At 48.3% G+C, this 20,713-nt stretch overlaps 1 protein-coding gene and 1 pseudogene across 1 annotated transcript; both read right to left on the reverse strand.

Annotated features, from left to right (window-relative positions):
* Positions 1-2,799: 2,799 nt before the first annotated feature.
* Positions 2,800-12,604, reverse strand: ALOX15 (arachidonate 15-lipoxygenase). The gene is made up of 14 exons (XM_008156697.3): positions 12,470-12,604; positions 10,608-10,812; positions 10,230-10,311; positions 10,015-10,137; positions 9,757-9,860; positions 9,415-9,575; positions 8,611-8,754; positions 7,030-7,239; positions 5,339-5,425; positions 5,073-5,242; positions 4,772-4,893; positions 4,106-4,206; positions 3,804-3,971; positions 2,800-3,696 (listed from the first exon to the last, which is right to left on the reverse strand). The coding sequence occupies exons 1-14, from the start codon at positions 12,602-12,604 to the stop codon at positions 3,517-3,519; spliced, it is 1,992 nt and encodes a 663-aa protein (XP_008154919.2). The 3' UTR covers positions 2,800-3,516.
* A 6,136-nt stretch (positions 12,605-18,740) lies between these two features.
* LOC114228129 (SNRPN upstream reading frame protein-like) lies at positions 18,741-18,988 on the reverse strand (annotated as a pseudogene).
* Between the last annotated feature and the right edge of the window lie 1,725 nt (positions 18,989-20,713).

The raw sequence follows: 20,713 nt of genomic DNA on the forward strand, positions 1-20,713 counted from the left end.
CCTCCAGCCAATGTGGCACTTGAAGTTCATGCTTTGGGCTCTCCCTCGATCCACGGCACTCATAGAGAAATATAAACTGTGAGGATGAATAGGACATAGCCACTTTCAAAAGCAAGGCAACCGTCTTTCTGGACTCGATATAGAAGACAAAAACAAGAGGAGGTGCTGGCTGAATTGCAGGTGTGCTGGGACTGGTGCCAAGAGGCAGGCAGAGGTGGCCGGGAGCTCTAGCCCGTGGGGTACAAGGGACTAAAAGTGTCACACATAAAGCAGGGGTTTTGATTCAAACTCACTGGGCCTGGCAGGCGGTTGAGAAAGGAGTTAAAAACAAACTGCGATGCACCCCGGCCCAGGGTTGGGTTTGCTTGAAGCTCTGTGACTAGGAAGGTGCAGCCTTCCAGCCAGGACCTGGGAAACACAGGCAGGCTCTTAAGTGCCTCCTCTTCATCCCCTCAGAGAACCGGAGCCTTAACTACCCAGACAAGACCAGGTCCTTTGATGGGGCCTCAGTGGCTGTTGGAGATTACTATAAAGGTGGATGTGTGTAGGGGAAACGGACGGGCTTCCCATTTAAGATAATCCTACAAAGCCAAGTTCCAAAAGACGTGAGGCAGTCTAACACTGAGAAAGAAAGCCAATTCTCAGGAGGCTAATTCGCCCAGGCCAAGGTAGAGCAGTAGAGCGAGCACCAAATAACAGTTCTGGTTAGATAGGATCCACACGGATAAAGGAAAAATAACCTGAATCATAACAATAAGGAAATGTGGAGCCAAAGCAAACGGAAATGAAACAAGGGCAGGTATTGTACTTAAGCAACAAGATGTACAATCAACGGAAGAGTGTCATGTAAGAAACAAAGGTGAACTCAGAAATTGGTAAAAACACGTGGACAGATTTAATTCTTTGCTAAATAATTCTATTTAACTACTATATAAATACTACATAATAATAATTTCTAGACCAAAAGACATGAGGGTTCTGTAAGTAAGATATTCTATCTGATAGAGAATAGAAATAGTGAATAACCTTTGACTTTCTTAGAAAAATTAATAGCAAAATAGAAATGCCAAAAATATAAAGGTCATTGCTAAAAGAACAGTAATACTTTATAGTTTCCAAGTCAACGGGAGTAGGGAGGAATGAACAACAACAACAAAAAAACTAACCATCTAATGACAGTTTAAAAAGTAGGAAAACAGAAGTAAAAAAAAAAAACACCATAAATAAGGTGGTAGACACAGTACAGCAATAATCACACAAAAAGGTTAAAAGGTTAAACTCATCCATTAAAAAACAGACTACCAGTTTAGATTTTTTTTAAATCCAACTACATGTTGCTTACAAGTGACAGGGAAAATCTGAAATAAAGTGAAAAAAAAAAGGCCAGGCAAATATTAAAGGAAAGCAATACTAATATGAGACAAAATTTGAAGCAAAAAATATAAGAGAACTAAAGAAGTACAATACATCGTGATTTAAAAAAAAAAAAAAAACCTCCACTAAAGAGATATAACAACCATGAACTTCTATTATCTAAATATCCTGTCTCAAAATATATAGAGTAAAAACTGGAAGAGTTACTAGGAAATATTGACAAATACCCAAATGCAGAAGAGTTTAGTGCACTCACCAGAAACAAATAGATCAGGCAATAAGAATATAGACCATTTGAACCACATAATTAAAAGATTGATCTAACAGAGAAATATGTAACCCTGCTCCCAAAAAGCATGGAATGTAAACTTTTTTAAATATATATTTTTTAAGTATATTATATTGATTTTTTTTATTTTTATTTTTTTTACAGAGAGGAAGGAAGAGGAATAGAGAGTCAGAAACATTGATGAGAGAGAAACATCAATCAGCTGCCTCCTGCACACCCCCTACTGGGGATGTGCCCGCAACCAAGGTACATTCCCTTGACCAGAATTGAACCTGGGACCCTTCCATCCTCAGGCTGACGCTCTATCCACTGAGCCAAACCAGTTAGGGCTAAAATATATATATTTTTTATTTCAGAGAGGAAGGGAGAAGGAGAGATAGAAGCATTAATGATAAGAGAGAATAATCGATCAGCTGCTCCCTTATCGTCCCCCATTGGGGATCCAGATCGTAACTGGGGCATGTACCCTGACTGGGAATTGAACTGTGACCTCCTGGTTCATAGGTCAACAGTTATGCACTGAGCCACACCAGCTGGTCTAGAATATAAATATTTTCAGGCACATAAAGCACATTATAAAAATTGACTTTGAAAAAAATAAATAAAATAATAATAAAGTAAAAAAAAAAATTGACTTTGCACCAAGTCGCAAAGGTAGTGTTGACAAATTGGAAATAATCCATTTCACAGACAATAGGGTGATTAAGGCCTAGGGTGAGGCAGGAACCAGGTAGAGGGGGAAAATGGAGACAAAAAAAGAGGAACATCTAAATACTCTCAACAATAAAGGTTTAAAAATATATATCCACAGATAATCATATTAAGAAACAAACTTCCGCCCTAGCTGGTTTGGCTCAGTGGAGCATCTGCCTACACAGACTGAAGGGTCCTGAGTTTAATTCTGGCCAAGGGCACATACCCCAGTTGTGGCTCGATCCACAGTAGTGGGTGTGCAGGAGGCAGCTGATCAATGATTCTCTCTCATCATTGATGTTTCTATCTCTCTCTCCCTATCCCTTCCACTCTGAAATCAATAAAAATATATTTGGGGGGGGAGGAAGAAAGAAAGAAACTTCCAAGTTTATTTTTTCAAAATTTAATAAGATACAGAAGTTGAAATTTATTGGTTTCTTTGTTGTCACTTATTAAAATAACCATGAGATTTTTACTATCTTTCCAGTTCATTATTTTTATTTTGAGCCTCCTGGCTGGTGAACTGCAAATGGATTATAAGTATGGACCCCTCAGCCTGAAGCCCCAAGGCCAAATCCTTCCAGCTGAGAGAAGCTTCTTGGTTTAACCACTTTACTTCCACTTACCATTTTCTAAGTGAGCCAAAAAGTGAGAATTGCCATGTTAATGGTCTGCCCTGTGTTGTGTCTGGCTGCAGGATGTGTTAAATCCCACCGAGTTAAAAAGACATGCTATATACTCTTTTGCCAGTGTTTGATTTAGGATAGTTTTATCTAATTTCTTTTCTTTCATTAATCTAAAGTATCTTTTTTATTGTTAAACTCAAAATTATAAACATGTGGAGTAATATGTATTATTGCCCTAATCCAAAGAAACAGTTTCTATAAGTGTGACTACTACTGCCCTTTGGGAGAACCCAATGAAGAGGGAGGAGGGGAGGACAATAGGAAAAGTGGGAGGAATAAGGGGGAGATGAGGCCCCTAGGTGGTGAGTCTAGAGTAAAATGTGTTCATTGTGGACAGACACAGAGAAAAGGTGACTCTCTAGGGCGGGAGGAGATAGAAGGGGGCATGGCTGGGGAGAGGAACACTGAAAGCTCTAAGGGATGGGGCTGGGGTTTGGGGGGAAGAGATGCTGGAACAACCACAGGCCGGGGTGCTCATATGGCCACACTGTTTTCTACTATGCTGGGTCGCAGGTACTCGTAGGGCATATCCAGCTTTGCATTCCGGATCTCAATTTCCTTATCCAGGGCAGCCAGCTCCTCCCTGAACTTCTTCAGCGCAGCTTTGGGCTCAGGGCCTGAAAAATACTCCTCCTCATGCTGGCCCAGAAGAACCTGAGATGGAGAGAAAGTCAGCTTAGAGCCTTATGAACCCCATTTTGGAGCGCCACACCTCCCCACAGCTGCCCCCTTCCTCAGGGACCAGGCCATCTGGCTCTCACACGAATGGGCTGACGTCTGCCCAGTTGCCAGGTAATGGACATCTGGAGAGAAGCCTGATGAAAGTTGGGCAGTGTTGCCATCACCGTCTCCAGTGTCACATCCTTGGTGGTCGGTGGGGGCAGCCGCATTGTGCAGGGTGCATTAGGGACCCAAGCATACCAATCCAGCTAAGAAGGGGCAGATATCTAGAATCAAAGTCTGCTAAGCATAAAAACCCCTTAGCCACCTGCACACCCGTCCCCCACCCCACCACCGCCGCCACTCCAGGTGCAAATGCCCACTGCCCCCCTATAACAAGTACCTGGCCCAGGTGAACAGAAGAGTGCTGGCCAGTGCAGGTGAAGATGCACATGGTGACAAAGTGGCAAAGCTGCTCCCGGGACTCTAAGGACATGGGAAATCCTGCAAGAGATAAGGACAGTTAGAAGCTGGGAGGCCAGGAACAGAAACAGAGCTCAGAGAGGCTGAGCAGGGAGAATACGGGAGGGAAGAAAGGGGGTCCAGGACTCTGAGGAACTGTTGTGGACACTGACATGAGCATGAGTTGTGGTGGGAGAAACGGGGAGATCTCCTGGGAGGGCCCTACTCAATGGGGTACTGGTATGGCTCACACTGGCTCACAAGAGTCAGTTATGTTAAATGTTCAGGTATTTAGCGAGCTGGTGACATCACAACGGGAGCTATGGTGAAAATATTTACACCATGGAAATGGGCAAATGCTACAAATCAGGGCTTTTTTTCTTTTCTTTTTTTTTCCAGAGAGCCAGTTGTTAAGCATTTATGAGCAACCACTGGTCCTACTGCATCTGGGACCTAGAGGGATTCTTCTTGCATAAGAACCTGAAAAGGCCATTGGGCATTTTAATAGGGGTTGGACATGCTTCTGGGAAGTTTCATAGAAGCAGGGAGGGTTCTGGGGATGTTCCCAGGAGGAATCTTCCACACTCAGAGCAGGGACTCAACTCACCTTGGTCCTGGGCCCCTAGCAGGCCAATTTCAGTGATCTCTCGACACCAGGTCTGCAGTTCAAGGTCCTCTTTCACCGCCTTGTCCGTCTTAAAGTGAAGACTCACAATTCCCTCCACATAGCTGTCAGCCAAGGGGTTGGGCCAAGAGAGCTGAAGCTGACAGGGAGCCTCCAGGCCCTCTGCCCCTTGCCCACATGGCCAGGTCAGGGTACCCAGCCCTCCAACACAGATCACCTGGTCTCTCAAGCCACCCCCTGACCGCCCACCCTCCCCCCAAGCCCTACCTTCCCCTTGCCTCACCGATACATGATTTCCCAGAGCCGCAGAGCATCCTGAGCATAGTAAGAAGACTTGACTCCCAGAAGCCCCCGGTCAGTCAGGTCATCAGGGGGACAGAATGATCTATACGTTAAAGAGGCTCTAGCGCGCCTAAGCAGCTCCACGTGGCCTCCACCACCGGTGCTCACCACCTGAGAAGCAAGGATGGGCAGGGGCAGGCAACTCCACCTGCCAGAGGCCAGAGCCAGAGGGAGCAAGAGCTCCAGAAGCCCCTTCTCTCTTCATACCTGGTCAAAAACGCCATGTTCGGAGACCAGCCCAGTCCTGGCCCGCACATTAATTTCCAGGGTGTATCGAATGTGGGGGATTATCAGCTGGAGGAAGAGAGCAGGGAAGAACAAATCAGGAGAGACCTGCGGCAAGTCCCTGCAGGAAATTGGAACTGAAGAACAGGAAAGGTGCCAGGTCTTCAGGAAAAGCAGAGCCATGAAGTTCAGTGGTTCCTCAGCACCAAGAGTGTTCAGTCAAATTGTGATTCATTCCACAAACCATTGACTTATTGCTGTAGGATAATGGGAAGAAATCATTCTCCTTTTCTTTTCATATAAGACTGTTCAAGTTCTAGTTCAATGTTTCTCAACCTTTTGCATTGTCACTCCTCTACAGAGCCTTTTCAGATAGTGTTTCCTCTCCCCCAACCACTGAAATTTTAATGCTGCACTATACTATATCTGTTATGTACTATATATGTGTGTGTGTGCTTTATTTTTTCATTGACTTCAGAGAGAAAGGGGAAGGGAGAGAGAGATAGAAACATCAATGATGAGAAAGAATCATTGATCACCTGCCTCCTGCATACCCCCTACTGGAGATTGAGCCCGCAACCCGGGTATGTGCCCTTGACCAGGACTGAACCTGAGACCCTTTAGTCTGTAGGCCAATACTCTATCCACTGAGCCAAACAGGCTAGAGCTGTATATATCTGCTTTATACATAAAATATTCTAAGTTTTTGCACCCTAGAACTTTTCCATGGTTTTGGACCCACTTTCACCCCCTGGGAGGGGTCTAATTGCCTCCATTGGAATGCATGCTCTACCCCGCCTACCTGCAGAACTTCCTCTCCTCCCTTCTCCCTTTGGTCCATTACACTCATCTCCTTTCCATTCCTCAAACACGCCATGCTTGCTCCTGCCTTGGGACCTCTGCGCTGTTCTCAGCTGTTCCTTCTGCCCAGAACAATGTGCATCTTGGTCATCTCAAGGCTGGCTCCTCAGAGCCTCATTCTCTATGTCATCTCAACAAGGGAGCCTTTCCTGGCCACTCAGTCTGAACTCAACATCACATCGCTCTGCTTTGATTCTCTGCATTGTATTTATCACAGCTGATCCGTCATAATACAGTCTTTATTGGATCGTAGCCCAAAATGAACATGGAAATTTCCTAAAGCACAATCATCTAGAATGGTTCTTGCCCCATTGGAGGCACCCAAGAAGAAAAGTTAATGGGTGAATACTCAGTTCAAATTGTCTGTTTAAAAAAAAAAAAAAAAAAAAGCCACTGTTGTGGGCCTGAGCTAACTGGCCTGTGTGTTACTATTTTAGGACAGGTCAAAACTGGCTGGAAAAGGCTTCTATGTTATTTGCTTGGTCTTCCCTTTTGCGATGAAGTCCTCAGTCATTTGTGGGCACTGTCTATATACTGTATGTTCATCAATCTGTGCTTTATACATAAAAAGAGTAAGACTTCTCACCTCCCATCCCCTCATTCCCCACCTTGCCAATGAATCATTTCCACCTCCTTGGGAGGTGATGTCACCCTGTTGAAAATGTAGAACAAGCCACCTCACTTTCTTGCTCCCTTGTCTCTCATTGGTTGGCTTTTTCCCACTCCCTGAAATTCCTCGAGAGGGTGCCTCCAGACGTGGGACTGTGCCATGGGCAGAGAGGCAGGCAGGAGAGAAGGGGATAAGGTATTACCTTGAAGATAGGGTGTATCGATGGAAGGCATCTCATGGTGGCCATAGCGATAACCTCAGCCATCAAATGTCCCCTCAGAAGATGAGAGAGAAGCTCGTGAAGCTGGAAGTCAGAGCTACGGACCCAGCATTTGGCCAGGAGCCATGCCATCGGGGGATCCGTGGGCAGGAAAAGTGGTGGTGGTGGGGATCCCGTGCGTGGCAACTGGAGCTGGAGTGAGGATAAAGTGTGGGGAAAAGAGGATGAGTGGCCAAGTGCCCAGCAGATTCCCCCTCCTTTGCATTTTAACCACTCCCTTCTTCCCCAAATTTGCTTAGCTTTCTCCATCTCACTGCTGCTACTCCCAGCAGCCACTATTCCTTCTCCTGACTTTCCTATCCACTCAGTGCATTAACATTGTACATGCTGCTCTGCCCAGCCTTCTGCAGAAACTCCTCTTCTACCAACTTCCTGGCCTCCACTTGTCCTTTCACTCCCCTAGTGTGGACAAGATTCAAACCCTCTGCTTTCTTTATCCCACACTTTTTCAGAAAGTCCAGCTTCTCTCTAATCTTTCAACACCACCCCTATTCAGCTGATTAAGTCTCCAGTTCTCAGCTAGTCACTGGCTAGATGTAACAATTTGAGTGTCTCCCCATCTATAATAATGAAAGCATAATATGCTTACAGATGAAGCAGGGGCTTCGAGAGAAGCCCTGGTCCTGGGTGCTTGCCAGCGGCCAGAGGAAAACCCGGGTCCCAGGTGCCAAAGGGAAGCCAGTGCCAGCAGCCGGGGCAAGAAAGGTCTACTCTTGCACAAATTTCATGCATCGGGCCTCTAGTTCCCTCATAATTGGCCAGAAAAAAGCCCACCTGAGCATCTTTTCCTCTTTATTTGTCCTATTTCTACAGTTATCTTGCCTAACTCTTCCTTTTCTCTTTCCTTGAATCAAGGCCAGTTTAATTTTCCTCTGTATGCCCATATAGCTTTCTTCTGCACCCCCACAGCTATTCCCCACAACTGAGTCCATTACCCCCATCTTGGGCAATTGCTGTAGCATGTCACCCTAATCTTGGGAATAGCATCTCCCTTCTCCAATCCATCCTAAATAAAATGACCCATAGAATGTGCCTATAACATCTTTCACAACAGCCTACACCAGCTTCCTGTGTTCATACTCCTTGATTTGGCATCCACCGCCCACTACAGTCTGGGCCCTCTCACCTCACATTACCCCCCCAGCACGCCAGCCCAATGGTCCACTGACAATCTAATGTCTCACACTCTGCACACCTCAGCCTCGCTGCCCAACCCATCTTCTCCTGGGAAGAGGTCCTGCTCCTTTGCCACAGCTATGCCCACCCCACCTCCCATGACCCCTCCCACACTATCTCCATCCTCAGGTACTTCCTCAGTGCTGGAGCATATTTAGATTTTCCCAGTCTCTCTCTCCAGCTAGACTGCACCTTTCTGCCTTTGCCCATTGCCTCCTTTACTGCCACCTCCAGTGCTTTAGCACAAGTGAATCCTCAATGAATTTGGGTGAAGGGCTGAGCTGAGAGGGCCAACCACCAGGGAGCAGAAATCCTGGGTCCTCTCACCTGGATGACCATGGGCAAGAGTTTCCCATCAGGCTGCAGTTTCAGCATGACCAGAGGGGCAGCCAGGTATTGCTGGCTACATAGGATGACGTTAGCCTTGATCCCATCCAGCAGGGAGAAGTCAGCTTCAAACAGCGTGCCTCCCTGGATGGGGGCAGAGGGTGAGGGCTATCAGTATAAGGCATCTACTTCCCACCCTGATTCTCCAAAGAAAGAAGAACAAGAAGGAAACTAACTTATCTCCATCACCGACTTTGAAACAGGTAATGAATCACATGCTATTGTTTCACATAAGTCTTACAAGCACTTGAATTAACTCCAGGTTTAAAAAAAAACGGGGGGGGGGGGGAACATGATAAAATAAGATAGATAACTTGCCTGAAGTCACACAGTTTATAAACAGCACAGCCAGGGTTCAAACCCAAGTCTGTCTCACCCTATACCCAGGAATTTTCTCTGCCCAACCCATCAATTGATCCATGTTGACTCCTGATTAATAAGCCCACCCCTGATCTAATTCTCTTACTACACACTCGCCCAAATCCTTAGCACCAAAGCCCAGTTATTTCTTCATTTTGATTGCATCTATCACCCATCACACACTCTTCCTTCACAATATGCTTTTCTCAGTTGAGGAGAAAGGCCATGTGGTTGCACGCCTCCAGGATCACTTAAGATTTCCCCTGTAGAATTCCCTCTTGCATCTGGGGGCAAATTGGGCTCATAGTGGGGCCTGGAGCAGCATAAACACAGACCACACTCCCATTTCACTGCGTGGCCTCCTTTGGGCCACTATGTCCATACCTGCAGCTCCTGCTCCAGCTGGGCCTGCACCTCCTCCATCCCAGAAGGGAACACTAGGCGGGCAGGAAGGCGACTAGAGCGCCTTAGCAGCATGGGGTTGGCGCCATTGAGAAACTGGTACCCAAAGAAAGCATCCTCCTTCCAGGAGTCCCGCACCTTCTCTGAGGGTGGCAGTTGTGGAGCAGGTTGTGAGATCTGATGTCCTGGTTCTTCTAAGCCCCACCAAACTGTTCCCTCTTGCCCCCACCCCACCAGAGGGACCCAGAACTCAGGTCTCCCAGCCCTGGTTCCCTAGATTGGGTGGTAAGGGTCCTGGGAGAAGTACTAGGTAGGAATACTGACCAGCCAACTTGCTGTGGTCACACCAGAAGATCCTGTTGAAGTCATCCAGATCATTCCAGCGAGCAAGAACATTTAGAGAGTCTTTGACAGCTAATTTGGCCAGCCTTCAGGTAAGGATAGGTGAAGCATTTGAAAGTTAGTCTCAAAATCACACATTAGAACTATAAGCACCCCCCTTGGGCTAATCCAGCTCTGTTCAGTGCATAGGAGCCCCTGGATCAAAATACCTCCCTCTCCTCCAGCCCCCACTGTTCTCACCCCACGGCCAGTGAAGTCTCAAAGTCAACTTTCTTGTCTTCCAGAAACCTCTCATCTTGCGGGAGGTCACATAAATTGGCCGCAGCCACATTCAGGATTAACCCATCCTTCCAGTTACCCCATCTGCGGTGCAGAAATGAAATCAGGCATTGATGCCAGAAAGGGCCAGGACTCACTGCCAGGTCAGGAGGGGTCAGGGGCAGGGTTAGGCTAACCTGTACAGCTTCCTTCTCTCTTCCAGCTCCTCCTCCCTGTGTTTCTTGAACAGGCCTTGAGGGTCCTCTACCAACGTGCGGCCTAGAGGAGGAAGGAGGGAAAGGACAAGGGCATGGACAATAAGGCTGCTCCTGAGAGCCTCCCCCCTGTCCCTGCCAGGGGTGCCTTCTCAGCCCACCCTTGCGGGGGAGGGGTGACTCTTCAGCATCACGCCCCTCCCCAGCCTGCGTGCCAACTCCACCAATCCACCTCCTCCGAAAGGAAAAAAGACCCAGCCCTTCGGTTCCGCCCTCACACCCTGTTCCCTCTTCTCCTCTCCCCCACCCCCAGCTTCTTTTGGGCCCCAGAGGCCTCCTCACACCCCACCCTATGCTCACCTGTGCCCTCGGGGAGGCTCAGGATGCCACTGCCCTCCACCCAGCGGTAGCACGGGAACCGGAACTCGTCCCCACTGGCCCCAGGGCCCTGCACGGAGATCCAGTTGCAGAACCAGGCGTCATCCTGTAGTAATTGCTTTTTGCGAATTTTCACGAACAGCAGCGGCCCTAGGTACTCCTTCACGTCCTCCTGGAACTCAGTCTCCTGCAGGCGACACAAGAGGCTCAAGCATCCATGGCCATCGCTGGACGCCGGGACTGGGACTGAGCCCAGCTCCCCGCCCTGGCCCTTCCGCTGGGCCTCTGGGAAAGCGGCGCAAAAGGAGTCAGACAGAGAAAGGGGAGCGCCCCGACCAGGTGTTCCCACGTCCCCATTACGGGTCGTGGAGTTCTTCAGCCCGGAGTGAGGCGGAGGAGGGAAGATGCACTCCTTCCTGTCCTGTTTCCTCCTCTTTCCTCCTCGTAGTCATTGATCCAACCGAGCGCTGAGCTGGGCGCTGGGCGCTGGGCACCGCCTCGGGCGAGCGCACCGCCCCGTTGCGCGGGGAGATACACTGTGGACCAGGCACTTACAGCCCAGAGACCCCGGCGCCCCCTCCGCTCGGTGTGAGCAGAGACCTCTAGGTGTGAAGGGATTAACCAGGGAAAGAGAGAGAGGGAAAGGTTGGAGAAATGCGTGCCAGGGGGAGGAAGCGAGAGCGCGGAGGCTGAGCCCAGCACAGAGCGCGTGGGAGATGAGCATGACTAGATCGTGAAGAGTCTCGAAGGGTAAGCCAAGAAGCTGGTCCTGAGAACCAGCAGAAGCCACTCAGATGTTTGTGGGGAGGGGCGTTTGAGGCTGGGGACGTATTTGGAAGAAGTCGATCTGGCTGCAGAGGGGCTTGGAAGGGCAGGAGAGGAAGCGGCCGGGCGGGGGAAGAGGCTGAAGGTGGCGTAGGTTCCCGGGGACACTGGTGGTCGGGGGGAGGGGGGGGGGGGGGGCATCCGGACCCGGAAGCCGGAGATGTCCAGGAGGCAGAATTGACAGACTTGATTCTTGGTTTGAGGTGAACAGAGCGGGACGGTCACGTGACACCTCTGGGAAGGCCAGCGGAGAGGTGGGGGGAGGGGGGTGGGAAAGGGGAGGACCTCGCTTGGGCATGTTCCTTTGAGGCATCCGCGGGACAGACATCCAGATCTGGAGGTCCTGGAAAGAGCTGGGTGGGCGACGGGAATGTGGGGATGGGAAATGGGGAAGAAAAAGTAACGGGAGCCGGGGGCGAACCAGGAAGATGTGATGAGAGAGGGGAAGGGATCAGGAAATTCAGCTCTTAGTTTCTCTCCTCCTCCCCCGAACCCACCCCAGGCCCCGCCTCGGTGGAAGAGGTTTGAAATAGAGTTTCCGAATGGAGGCAAAGTCCCTGGCCAGGTAGCTCAGTAGGTTAGACCGTGATCTGACACCCCGAAGTTCCAGGTTCACCCCCGGTCAGGACACATACAAGACTCAACCACGCATAAGTAAGTGGAATAAAATCTCTCTCTCTCTCTCTCTCTCTCTCTCTCTCTCTCTCTCTCTCTCTCTCTCTCTCTCTCTCTCTCTCCCTCTCTCTCCCTCCCCTCTCCTCTCTCTCTCCTCCCTCCCTCCTGCTCTCTCCCTTCCTCCCTCTCTCCCTTCCTCCCTCCCTCCCTCCCTCCTCTCGAAATAAAATAGAGGAAACCAGAGACACGCAGCCGCTCGAGGATCTCTGCAAAAAGAGAGAGCTCTGTGAAGGAGGGGCGTGCAGGAGCATCCTCTCCATCCCAAGGAAGCCAGAGGGCCGGGACATTTATTGAGCGCATCTCTTCCCAGGTATGTGACCTCCTCCGGGCTGGGGCCAGCTCACCTTGCCCCGCGCCGGCCACAGGCGCCCCCGGAGCTTGGCTTCCCCGTGCTGGCCCACCAGCCACAGCTGCACCTGGTTGTTGGAGCCCGCGAAGAGCGAGGACCCAGTGGACACGCGGATGCGGTAGACACCCATCTTCCACAGAGACGTTTCGTGCCTTCTGAGGGGGAGGAAGAGTGGAGGTGCCTAATAAAAGGGCTCAAGACCCCGCCCCGCCCCCCTAAGCCTTACTGGGAAATTGCAGAAGAATTTCGAGGTGTGGATGGATGGCAGGCCTCCAACCAACCAGGCCTGGCCACAGGGCTCTGGGCAGCCCAGAGCTCGGCCCCAGCTCAGGAAGGCGCGCCCTACGCGGTTTTGGGTGCAGACCCTTATCGTTGTGGGAGGAGGACGGAATGAGGAAGCAGAGAGGATTTGGGCCGAAAATATGCAAGAAGAAGAAATTGACGCCTAGTCCAGCAAGCAGGTGGAATGTGTCTGGGAAGTCCCCTCCATCTGAACACGTACACACACACACACACACACACACACACACACACACACACTTGCTGGCCTCCCAGGTTTGTTCACTCCTGCCAATGGTCATGCTTAAGGTTGTAGGGGTGGATGAAGAAGCAAGGAGGCCAGGTCTGCATTTGAGGAAGGTACATTCAGCCACCAAATTAACTTAATCGAGTGGGAACACTTGTGTCTGTTCCCTGTGCAAGGCTCTGGGGCTCATTCCTTTCTAGCTTACCAGTCCCGGCCTCTCTGTTGCCTACAGGATGAAAATTCAAACTGTTTTTTTCATTTACCTTTATTATTGAAAGTATTACAGATGTTCCTTTTTCCCCATTGACCCCCTCCACCCCGCTCCTGCCCCCTCCCCAGGCCTTCACTGCACTATTGCCTGTCCATGGGTTATGCACACATGCCTGTAAGTTCTTTGCTCTCAAGGAAGTCACAAACAGTTCTGATAGGGCAAGATGTCCGATTTGAGGGGCCCCCACTGGCTATGTTGTGACTTTTTGAGAAGCAAAGACTAAATAATAAATAGGGTTACTTGAAATAGATAAATGTATCTGTTAATAACCCAAAAATCAATTGGTTAATTAGTTGCAGTTAATCAAAAAAAATCATTTGAAAATGGTTCAAACAATAAGAAAAAGTTATTATTGCAGAAAAGAAGCAGCCCATAGGACAGATTGGCTCTAGGGTTGTTTGCTCTGTGGCTCAACAGCATCATCAAGAAGCCAAGGTTTGCCTGGTTGGTATAACTCAGTGGTTGAGCATCAACCCATGGACCAAGAGGTCCCCTGTTCCATTCCCAGTCTGGCACATGCCCAGGTTGCCAGCTCAGTTCCCAATAAGGACCATGCAGGATGCAGCTATTCTCCCTATCCCTCTCCCTTCCCCTCTTTCTAAAAATAAATTAATTAATTAATATAAAAATTAAGGTTTTTTTAAAAAAAGGAAGCCAGAATTTGTTTGTTTTTCTGTCTTTCCATCCTTCATGAGTTAACTCCTCATTAAATTACCTCCTTAGCGCCGAAACCGGTTTGGCTCAGTGGATAGAGCGTCGGCCTGCGGACTCAAAGGTCCCGGGTTCGATTCCGGTCAAGGGCATGTAACTTGGTTGCGGGCACATCCCCAGTAGGGGCTGTGCAGGAGGCAGCTGGTCGATGTTTCTAACTCTCTATCCCTCTCTCTTCCTCTCTGTAAAAAATCAATAAAATATATTAAAATAAATAAATAAATAAATAAATTACCTCCTTAGCAAAATGCCTGCTACCACCTCAATAATCCCATAAATACATAGCAACATCCATTTGGAAAAGAAGAGCCATTTCCTCCTGTGCCTCTCTTTTTAAAGAGCAGGGGACGCTTTCCCAGAAACCATCCAGCAGCTGCCCCTTACCTATCTTTGGCCAAAACTGAACACCAAACCCAGATCCTTCAAACGGGCAAAGGAAATGAAAGCACCATGAGCATTCTAACCTTGCCAGGATTTATCCCTGAATTACCTGAGGACAGATGAAGACACAAACATATTTGGGACCCCACCCATAAGCAAGAAAGGATAAGAGACTGGGAGTTAGGCACCAAGAGTGTCCGTTACAATTAGTTTGTAAAAGGCCTGACTTCATGATGATATTACAAAGTAAAGTACTGTAAGCTGTTACCTAAAAAGTATAAGAGTGGTTATATTAGGATTTTTTAAAGTTTTTTTACAAATTTAATGTGAGGCTTTCATTGCATCTTTAAATATCGCAAATAAGTGTGACAAATCATTCGGCATCTTGGTGTTTCTATAGTGAGACAACTTAGATCTTATTCATTCATCAGCCTGCTGAACTGTTCCTTTTTCAGAAACATAGATGCCATCTAGAAACTTCCTGATAGCCTTGTTTTAACTGTGCCTTGCTCAATCACAGCAGCTGAACTTGATACAACTTCAATGTAGTTTCCTTCAAGAATCAGCTCATATTTCTGGGCTTGAGATACTGAAAAAGCAACACCTGACTTTATCCAAACTCTATGGGTATATTTTTTGCCCAAGAAATTTTTAATTTCAACAAGAGAACCATTCTCCTGAATAACCACGTTGATAGGGAAGTGAGCGTACACAGACCTCATCTTGTAAGAGAAGCCCTGTGTAACACCCTTGATCACGTACTGTACATGACTACAGATCATGTGGCCAGTTCCTTTCTATTTCACCCCAAATACGTCCCTTCACAGTGATGACCACATTTTCTGGGATGTCCACAGAATGATTGCTGAGAATGGTCTTCATCCTCACAGTAGATACGGCAAAGACAGGATTTTTTTAATTTTTCAATTTTATAGGAAAGTGAATATTACTAATTATGAGTATGTGTGTTTCTTCTAAGTACATATATGTTTATAATGAACAGATATGTGCTCATTTTCACTGGTCAATGGAAAAGAATAAAAACAGAAGATTGTGTGTGAGCTAAATAGTCCCAGAAAAAAATAGGAAGTGTTCCAAGATCAGTACATGTGGCTACACACACATATGATAACCAGGTAGAAAGGAAGTTCAACTAGTTAACCAGCATTGCTCAGACTCCATGATCAAGGAGAAAGAGGGTTCTGAGATGCTGGGTGAGCCCAATGTCCTAAAGATGGGCACAAATGTGCAAACACAATCCTCTCTCCCAGGAGATGAATCTACTAGATGGCCCCTTAACCATATGGCATTACTAGCGCAGGCATAATTTTAAAGTAATGCTAACTATATCATAATGACAGAACAAAGGGTTCCATAACTCTGCCCAAGTGAAACCAAAGGCATACATCATTATAGATGCAGAAACTACAAATTTAGTGGAAGATACAAACACTAAATTAGGGTAACAGGTTAAGTTTTACTGGAACAAAGATAACTCCTTGGGAGATACAACAAGCTTGAGAGCCCAAAGCATGGATCAACCTGCTAAGAAGCCCACTTCTGTAGCCAGGTGTGTATGAGGTTCTGAGACAATATTCTTTGGGGGTGCAGGGAGTCTAACAATTTTTCAGTTAACACCAAGAAAACATCAAAAGATGTATTTGAGCAACCTTAAAAAAAGTATCTTCTTCCCAGAGAAAAATAATAGCAAGTAGAAACCAATGAAGTAATGAATTAAGTCTACGGTGTTGGTGTCTTAAAATAAATTTAAGTGTAATGACAGTACATACATGTTTATAATGTTTGTAACTTGTATTTTTTGTTTTGTGTAGTGTTTAAAGTGTATTCAAATAATCATATTAAATTTGTCATTGCAGTTGATATTTTTTAAGGAAATTGATAACATTTGCAAAAACTGTTTAAATATTAAAATTTATTTATTTAAGTTCTATTCTTAGATGTATGTTTAATAAATTGAACATTTAAAAAATACAAATAGACCTCCCTTGCTCTCCAGCAAAACCTAGCTGAGTCCTCCTATTCGGTGAAGATTAAGGTGAAGATCAAACCATCATGGCTGGCACTAGCCTGGGCCCTCCATGCCCACACATCCTGGGCCTGCTCAGCAGGCCCACTCTACTCTCTGCCTGTGACCACATGGAGGTGGCCAAAGACTTGACGACCCCTGCTATCCCAGGGTCTGTGCTTATGGTCCTCCAAAAGTACAGGCAGCCCAGATCCTGTCCCAGGTGACCCCAGCTCCCTCCCCACAGTCCCTGAGAACCTGGAGCCAGGCTGGTGCTGCACCACCCAGGACCAGAGAGCATGGAAGAGAAATCCCCAACTGAATATCTAGAGCACCTATCCTGTTCGTTCTCAGTCATGAATGAAAGTTAGCAATTCTTTAAGGCCCAAAAGGGAAATAAAAGATATTTCATGCTGCAGGGAGGATTCCCTGTGACTTCTGCCTACCATCCATAAAATACTCATCCTTTCAAGTGAAGAGATTGAGACCCAGAACTTAGGTGTCTTACTGAAGGACATTTAGTTGTCCAGGTAGGGGCAAAATCTAAAGCCAGCAGGTTCCTCTCCAGGCTCCACCCTGTGTGGTCCTCTGATTAAAGGCAGCATAAGACCAAGTCTTTTTTTTTTTTTTTTCTTTTTTTAGGAAGGGAGAGGGAGAGCAAAACATCAATGATGACAGAGGATCAGTGATCAGCTGCCTCCTGCACACCCCACCCCCAACCAGGCATCGAGCTCACAACCCCAGCATGTACCCTGACCAGGAATTGAACTATGACCTCCTGGTTTATAGGTCAAAGCTCAATCACTGAGCCATGCCAGCTGGGGCGAGAGTGGGTCTTAATGGACACCAGACCTCTGGGGGAGCCAAGTGCTCTGGGGTTACCTGTTCTTACCTGTTGGAAAGTTTGTTCTTGTTTTAATTGGTAGTTGAACTGCTATAAACTCTGGGGAAAGGCACCTTTCTCAGAATCTGTGACTCACCTTGACTAACACTATTTAACAAAATATTCCATTGTTCACCTACTTGTGGCCTTAAGCAGGAAAAAGAAAAGTCAATAGTAGGTAAATCAAGTAGGGTGTCTAAGTAAGGCCGTTTTATTATTGTTGTTATTAGCTAGTTAGTATTAATAAAGGAAAGAAAGAAAAGGGAAGTCGGACATTGTAAGCATGGCCACCTGGGAACCTTCAGAAAGCTACATTGTTCCTCCAAGATTAACACCCCTCCCTTCCCCCCTCAGAACTGGATTGTTAATGGACAAGAAGAAAAAAATAGGAAGTGTTCCAAGATCAGTACATGTGGCTACACACACATATGATAACCAGGTAGAAAGGAAGTTCAACTAGTTAACCAGCATTGCTCATACTCCATGATCAAGGAGAAAGAGGGAGAAGACCCAGGAGAAGAGAAGAGGGAGATAGGCACATGCGAAGTAGAAAGCTGGTGGTGCAGGGGAGGTGCTTACCTGTCAGTCTAGCCTGGGGAACAATGCGTTGTCTAGGCAGCAACCCCATCGAAAATCTGGAAAAGTTAGTTAGTTTGAAGAAGCTACAGTTAAAATCCCCAAAAAGTTCCCTTCATCTTGTTCTCTCTTGTTCTGTGACTCCTGCTGGCCTGTACAGACTTCACATGCAGGATGCTGGACTTGACTGGACTTTAATATGGAGCAGAAACTGTGGGCAATGACCTTTATTCTGGCCCTGCTGAAGACATGGTTAGACTTTTCCCAGGGTGTGACGAAGGGAAATGGGACATTGGAAGTCCAGGATTTTATTCCCACCCAAACAAATAATCCTTATCCTCCTAAGCTAGTCTCAGGAAATTCTTTTCCTCGTGACATCTCAAGAACTCCACTTCCACCGATAACAGTTTCTCTGAGCCTAATAAACCAGAAGGCTGCTGAGCTACATGAGAATGTTAGTATTTGTAAAGCACCTTAGAACAGATTGTCACATAGTAAGCACCATTTAGGGGTTCTTGCTATAATCATTAGCATTATGTGGTATGTGCCTATTGAATGTGTATATTGATCAACATAGTCTGTCTTCATAACCAAAAAATATATACAAATATTTGTGGAGTGTTCTCTCCATGGACAAAAATATACCCAAACTTTAAAAGTTCTATCAACAATAAACATAGAAAAGTACCTAAAAGTGTGTACACCAAAGGAGCAGTAGAAATTGTTGCCAGGGAGTGAGAGAAGGTGGGGAGAATGCTTTCATTTTTTACCTACTTTGGATTTTTTGGAACTTTTTACAGAAGCATGAGTTATTTCTATAATCTCAATTTTTTAATCTTTTTTGTCGATAATATCTTTATGACACTGTCAGCTGGGCTAGTCCAAGACTGCTTCAACCACCTCTTGGTGTCTCAGCTAAGAATGCCTGCCTCAGTTCCCCCTGGAAACCCACCACAGGCACTTGCTGCTGCTGAGATCGCCTCAGGTTCAGCTGACATCGTGGTTGCTCAGCGAGGCTGTCTTTCTACATTTGACTTGGACTTCCACACCGGGTGTGTGCTGTTCCGTAGTCCGTCTCAAGTGTAAGTGTCTCTGGCCTGCTCCACTGTGCTGGGGACAGCTCCTCAGAACATCAGGCATCTCTGGTGGCTGCTCTGCTCAAATTTTAATCTTTAACAAAATCCAAGGCGATAGATGCTATTAAAAAAGCATTAACTTTAAGGGAAACCCCAAAATGAAGTTCAATCTTTTTTTGTAAGTGAAATTCAGAAAGATTAAAATGTAATGAATACCTGGGTTCGGGTGAGGCTGGGTCCCGGGCCCGGGTGAGGCCACGCGCCCCTGGATCCGGGTGAAGCTGGATCCCGGGTCCGGGTGAGGCCATGTGCCCCTGGATCCAGGTGAGGCTGGGTCCCATGTCCGGGTGAGGCCGCGCGCCCCTGGGCCCGGGTGAGGCCGTGCGCCCCTGGATCTGGGTGAGGCCACGCGACCCTGGGTCTGGGAGAGGCCACGTGCCCCTGGGTCCGGGTGAGGCCACGCGCCCCTGGGTCTGGGAGAGGCCACGCGCCCCTGGGTCCAGGTGAAGCTAGATCCCGGGTCCAGGTGAGGCCGTGTGCCCCTGGATCCGGGTGAGGCTGGGTCCCGGGCCCGGGTGAGGCCACGCGCCCCTGGGTCTGGGAGAGGCCACGCGCCCCTGGATCCGGGTGAGGCTGGGTCCCGGGTCCGGGTGAGGCCATGTGCCCCTGGATCTGGGTGAGGCTGGGTCCCGGGTCTGGGTGAGGCCGCGCGCCCCTGGATCCGGGTGAGGCTGGGTCCCGGGCCCGGGTGAGGCCACGCGCCCCTGGGTCTGGGAGAGGCCACGCACCCCTGGATCCGGGTGAGGCTGGGTCCCGGGTCCGGGTGAGGCCACGCGCCCCTGGGTCTGGGAGAGGCCACGCGCCCCTGGGTCCGGGTGAGGCCGTGTGCCCCTGGATCCGGGTGAGGCTGGGTCCCGGGTCCGGGTGAGGCCGCGCGCCCCTGGGTCCGGGTGAGGCCGTGCACCCCTGGATCCGGGTGAGGCTACACGACCCTGGGTCTGGGAGAGGCCACGCACCCCTGGGTCCGGGTGAGGCCATGTGCCCCTGGGTCTGGGAGAGGCCACGCGCCCTTGGGTCTGGGTGAGGCCACGCACCCCTGGGTCCGGGTGAAGCTAGATCCCGGGTCCGGGTGAGGCCGTGTGCCCCTGGATCCGGGTGAGGCTGGGTCCTGGGTCCAGGTGAGGCCACGCGCCCTTGGGTCCAGGTGAGGCCACGCCCCCCCTGGGTCTGGGTGAAGCCATGCCCCTGGGTCCAGCCGAGACCAAACCAGAGGGAGTCAGACCTGCATTACCACCATTTATCCACCATCCAGAGCTGAGGGGTCAGTGTCGATATGTACACATAAGGAACTGGTGGACATTGATGTTGGGTCTCAAAAGAACTGTTGGTCCAGAAAGAAACTCACTACAGACTGATTCATTTGCCTGTCAGCATAACTATTATTGCTCGTCTCACATTCAGTTCTTATAAGTATATCTCTAGTGACACATGATCTCGCTCATCTAGGGGAAATGATGAACAACATAGACTGATGAACAAGAACAGACCCAGAAACAAGGAGGCATCGATCGGACTATCAGGCCTCAGAGGGAGGATAGGGGAGGGTTGGGGGAGGGGGGAGAGATCAACCAAAGGACTTGTATGCATGCATATGAGCCTAACCATTGGTTAAGTTCAACAGGGAGTTGGGGCATCCGTGGGGAGGGGTGTGGGATGGGAATGGGGGGATGAGGACAAATATGTGACACCTTAATCAATAAAGAAATAAAATTAAAAAAAATAAAATGTA

This window comes from Eptesicus fuscus, chromosome 20, assembly GCF_027574615.1.
Source record: "Eptesicus fuscus isolate TK198812 chromosome 20, DD_ASM_mEF_20220401, whole genome shotgun sequence".
In the NCBI taxonomy this organism is placed as follows: Eukaryota; Metazoa; Chordata; class Mammalia; order Chiroptera; family Vespertilionidae; genus Eptesicus; species Eptesicus fuscus.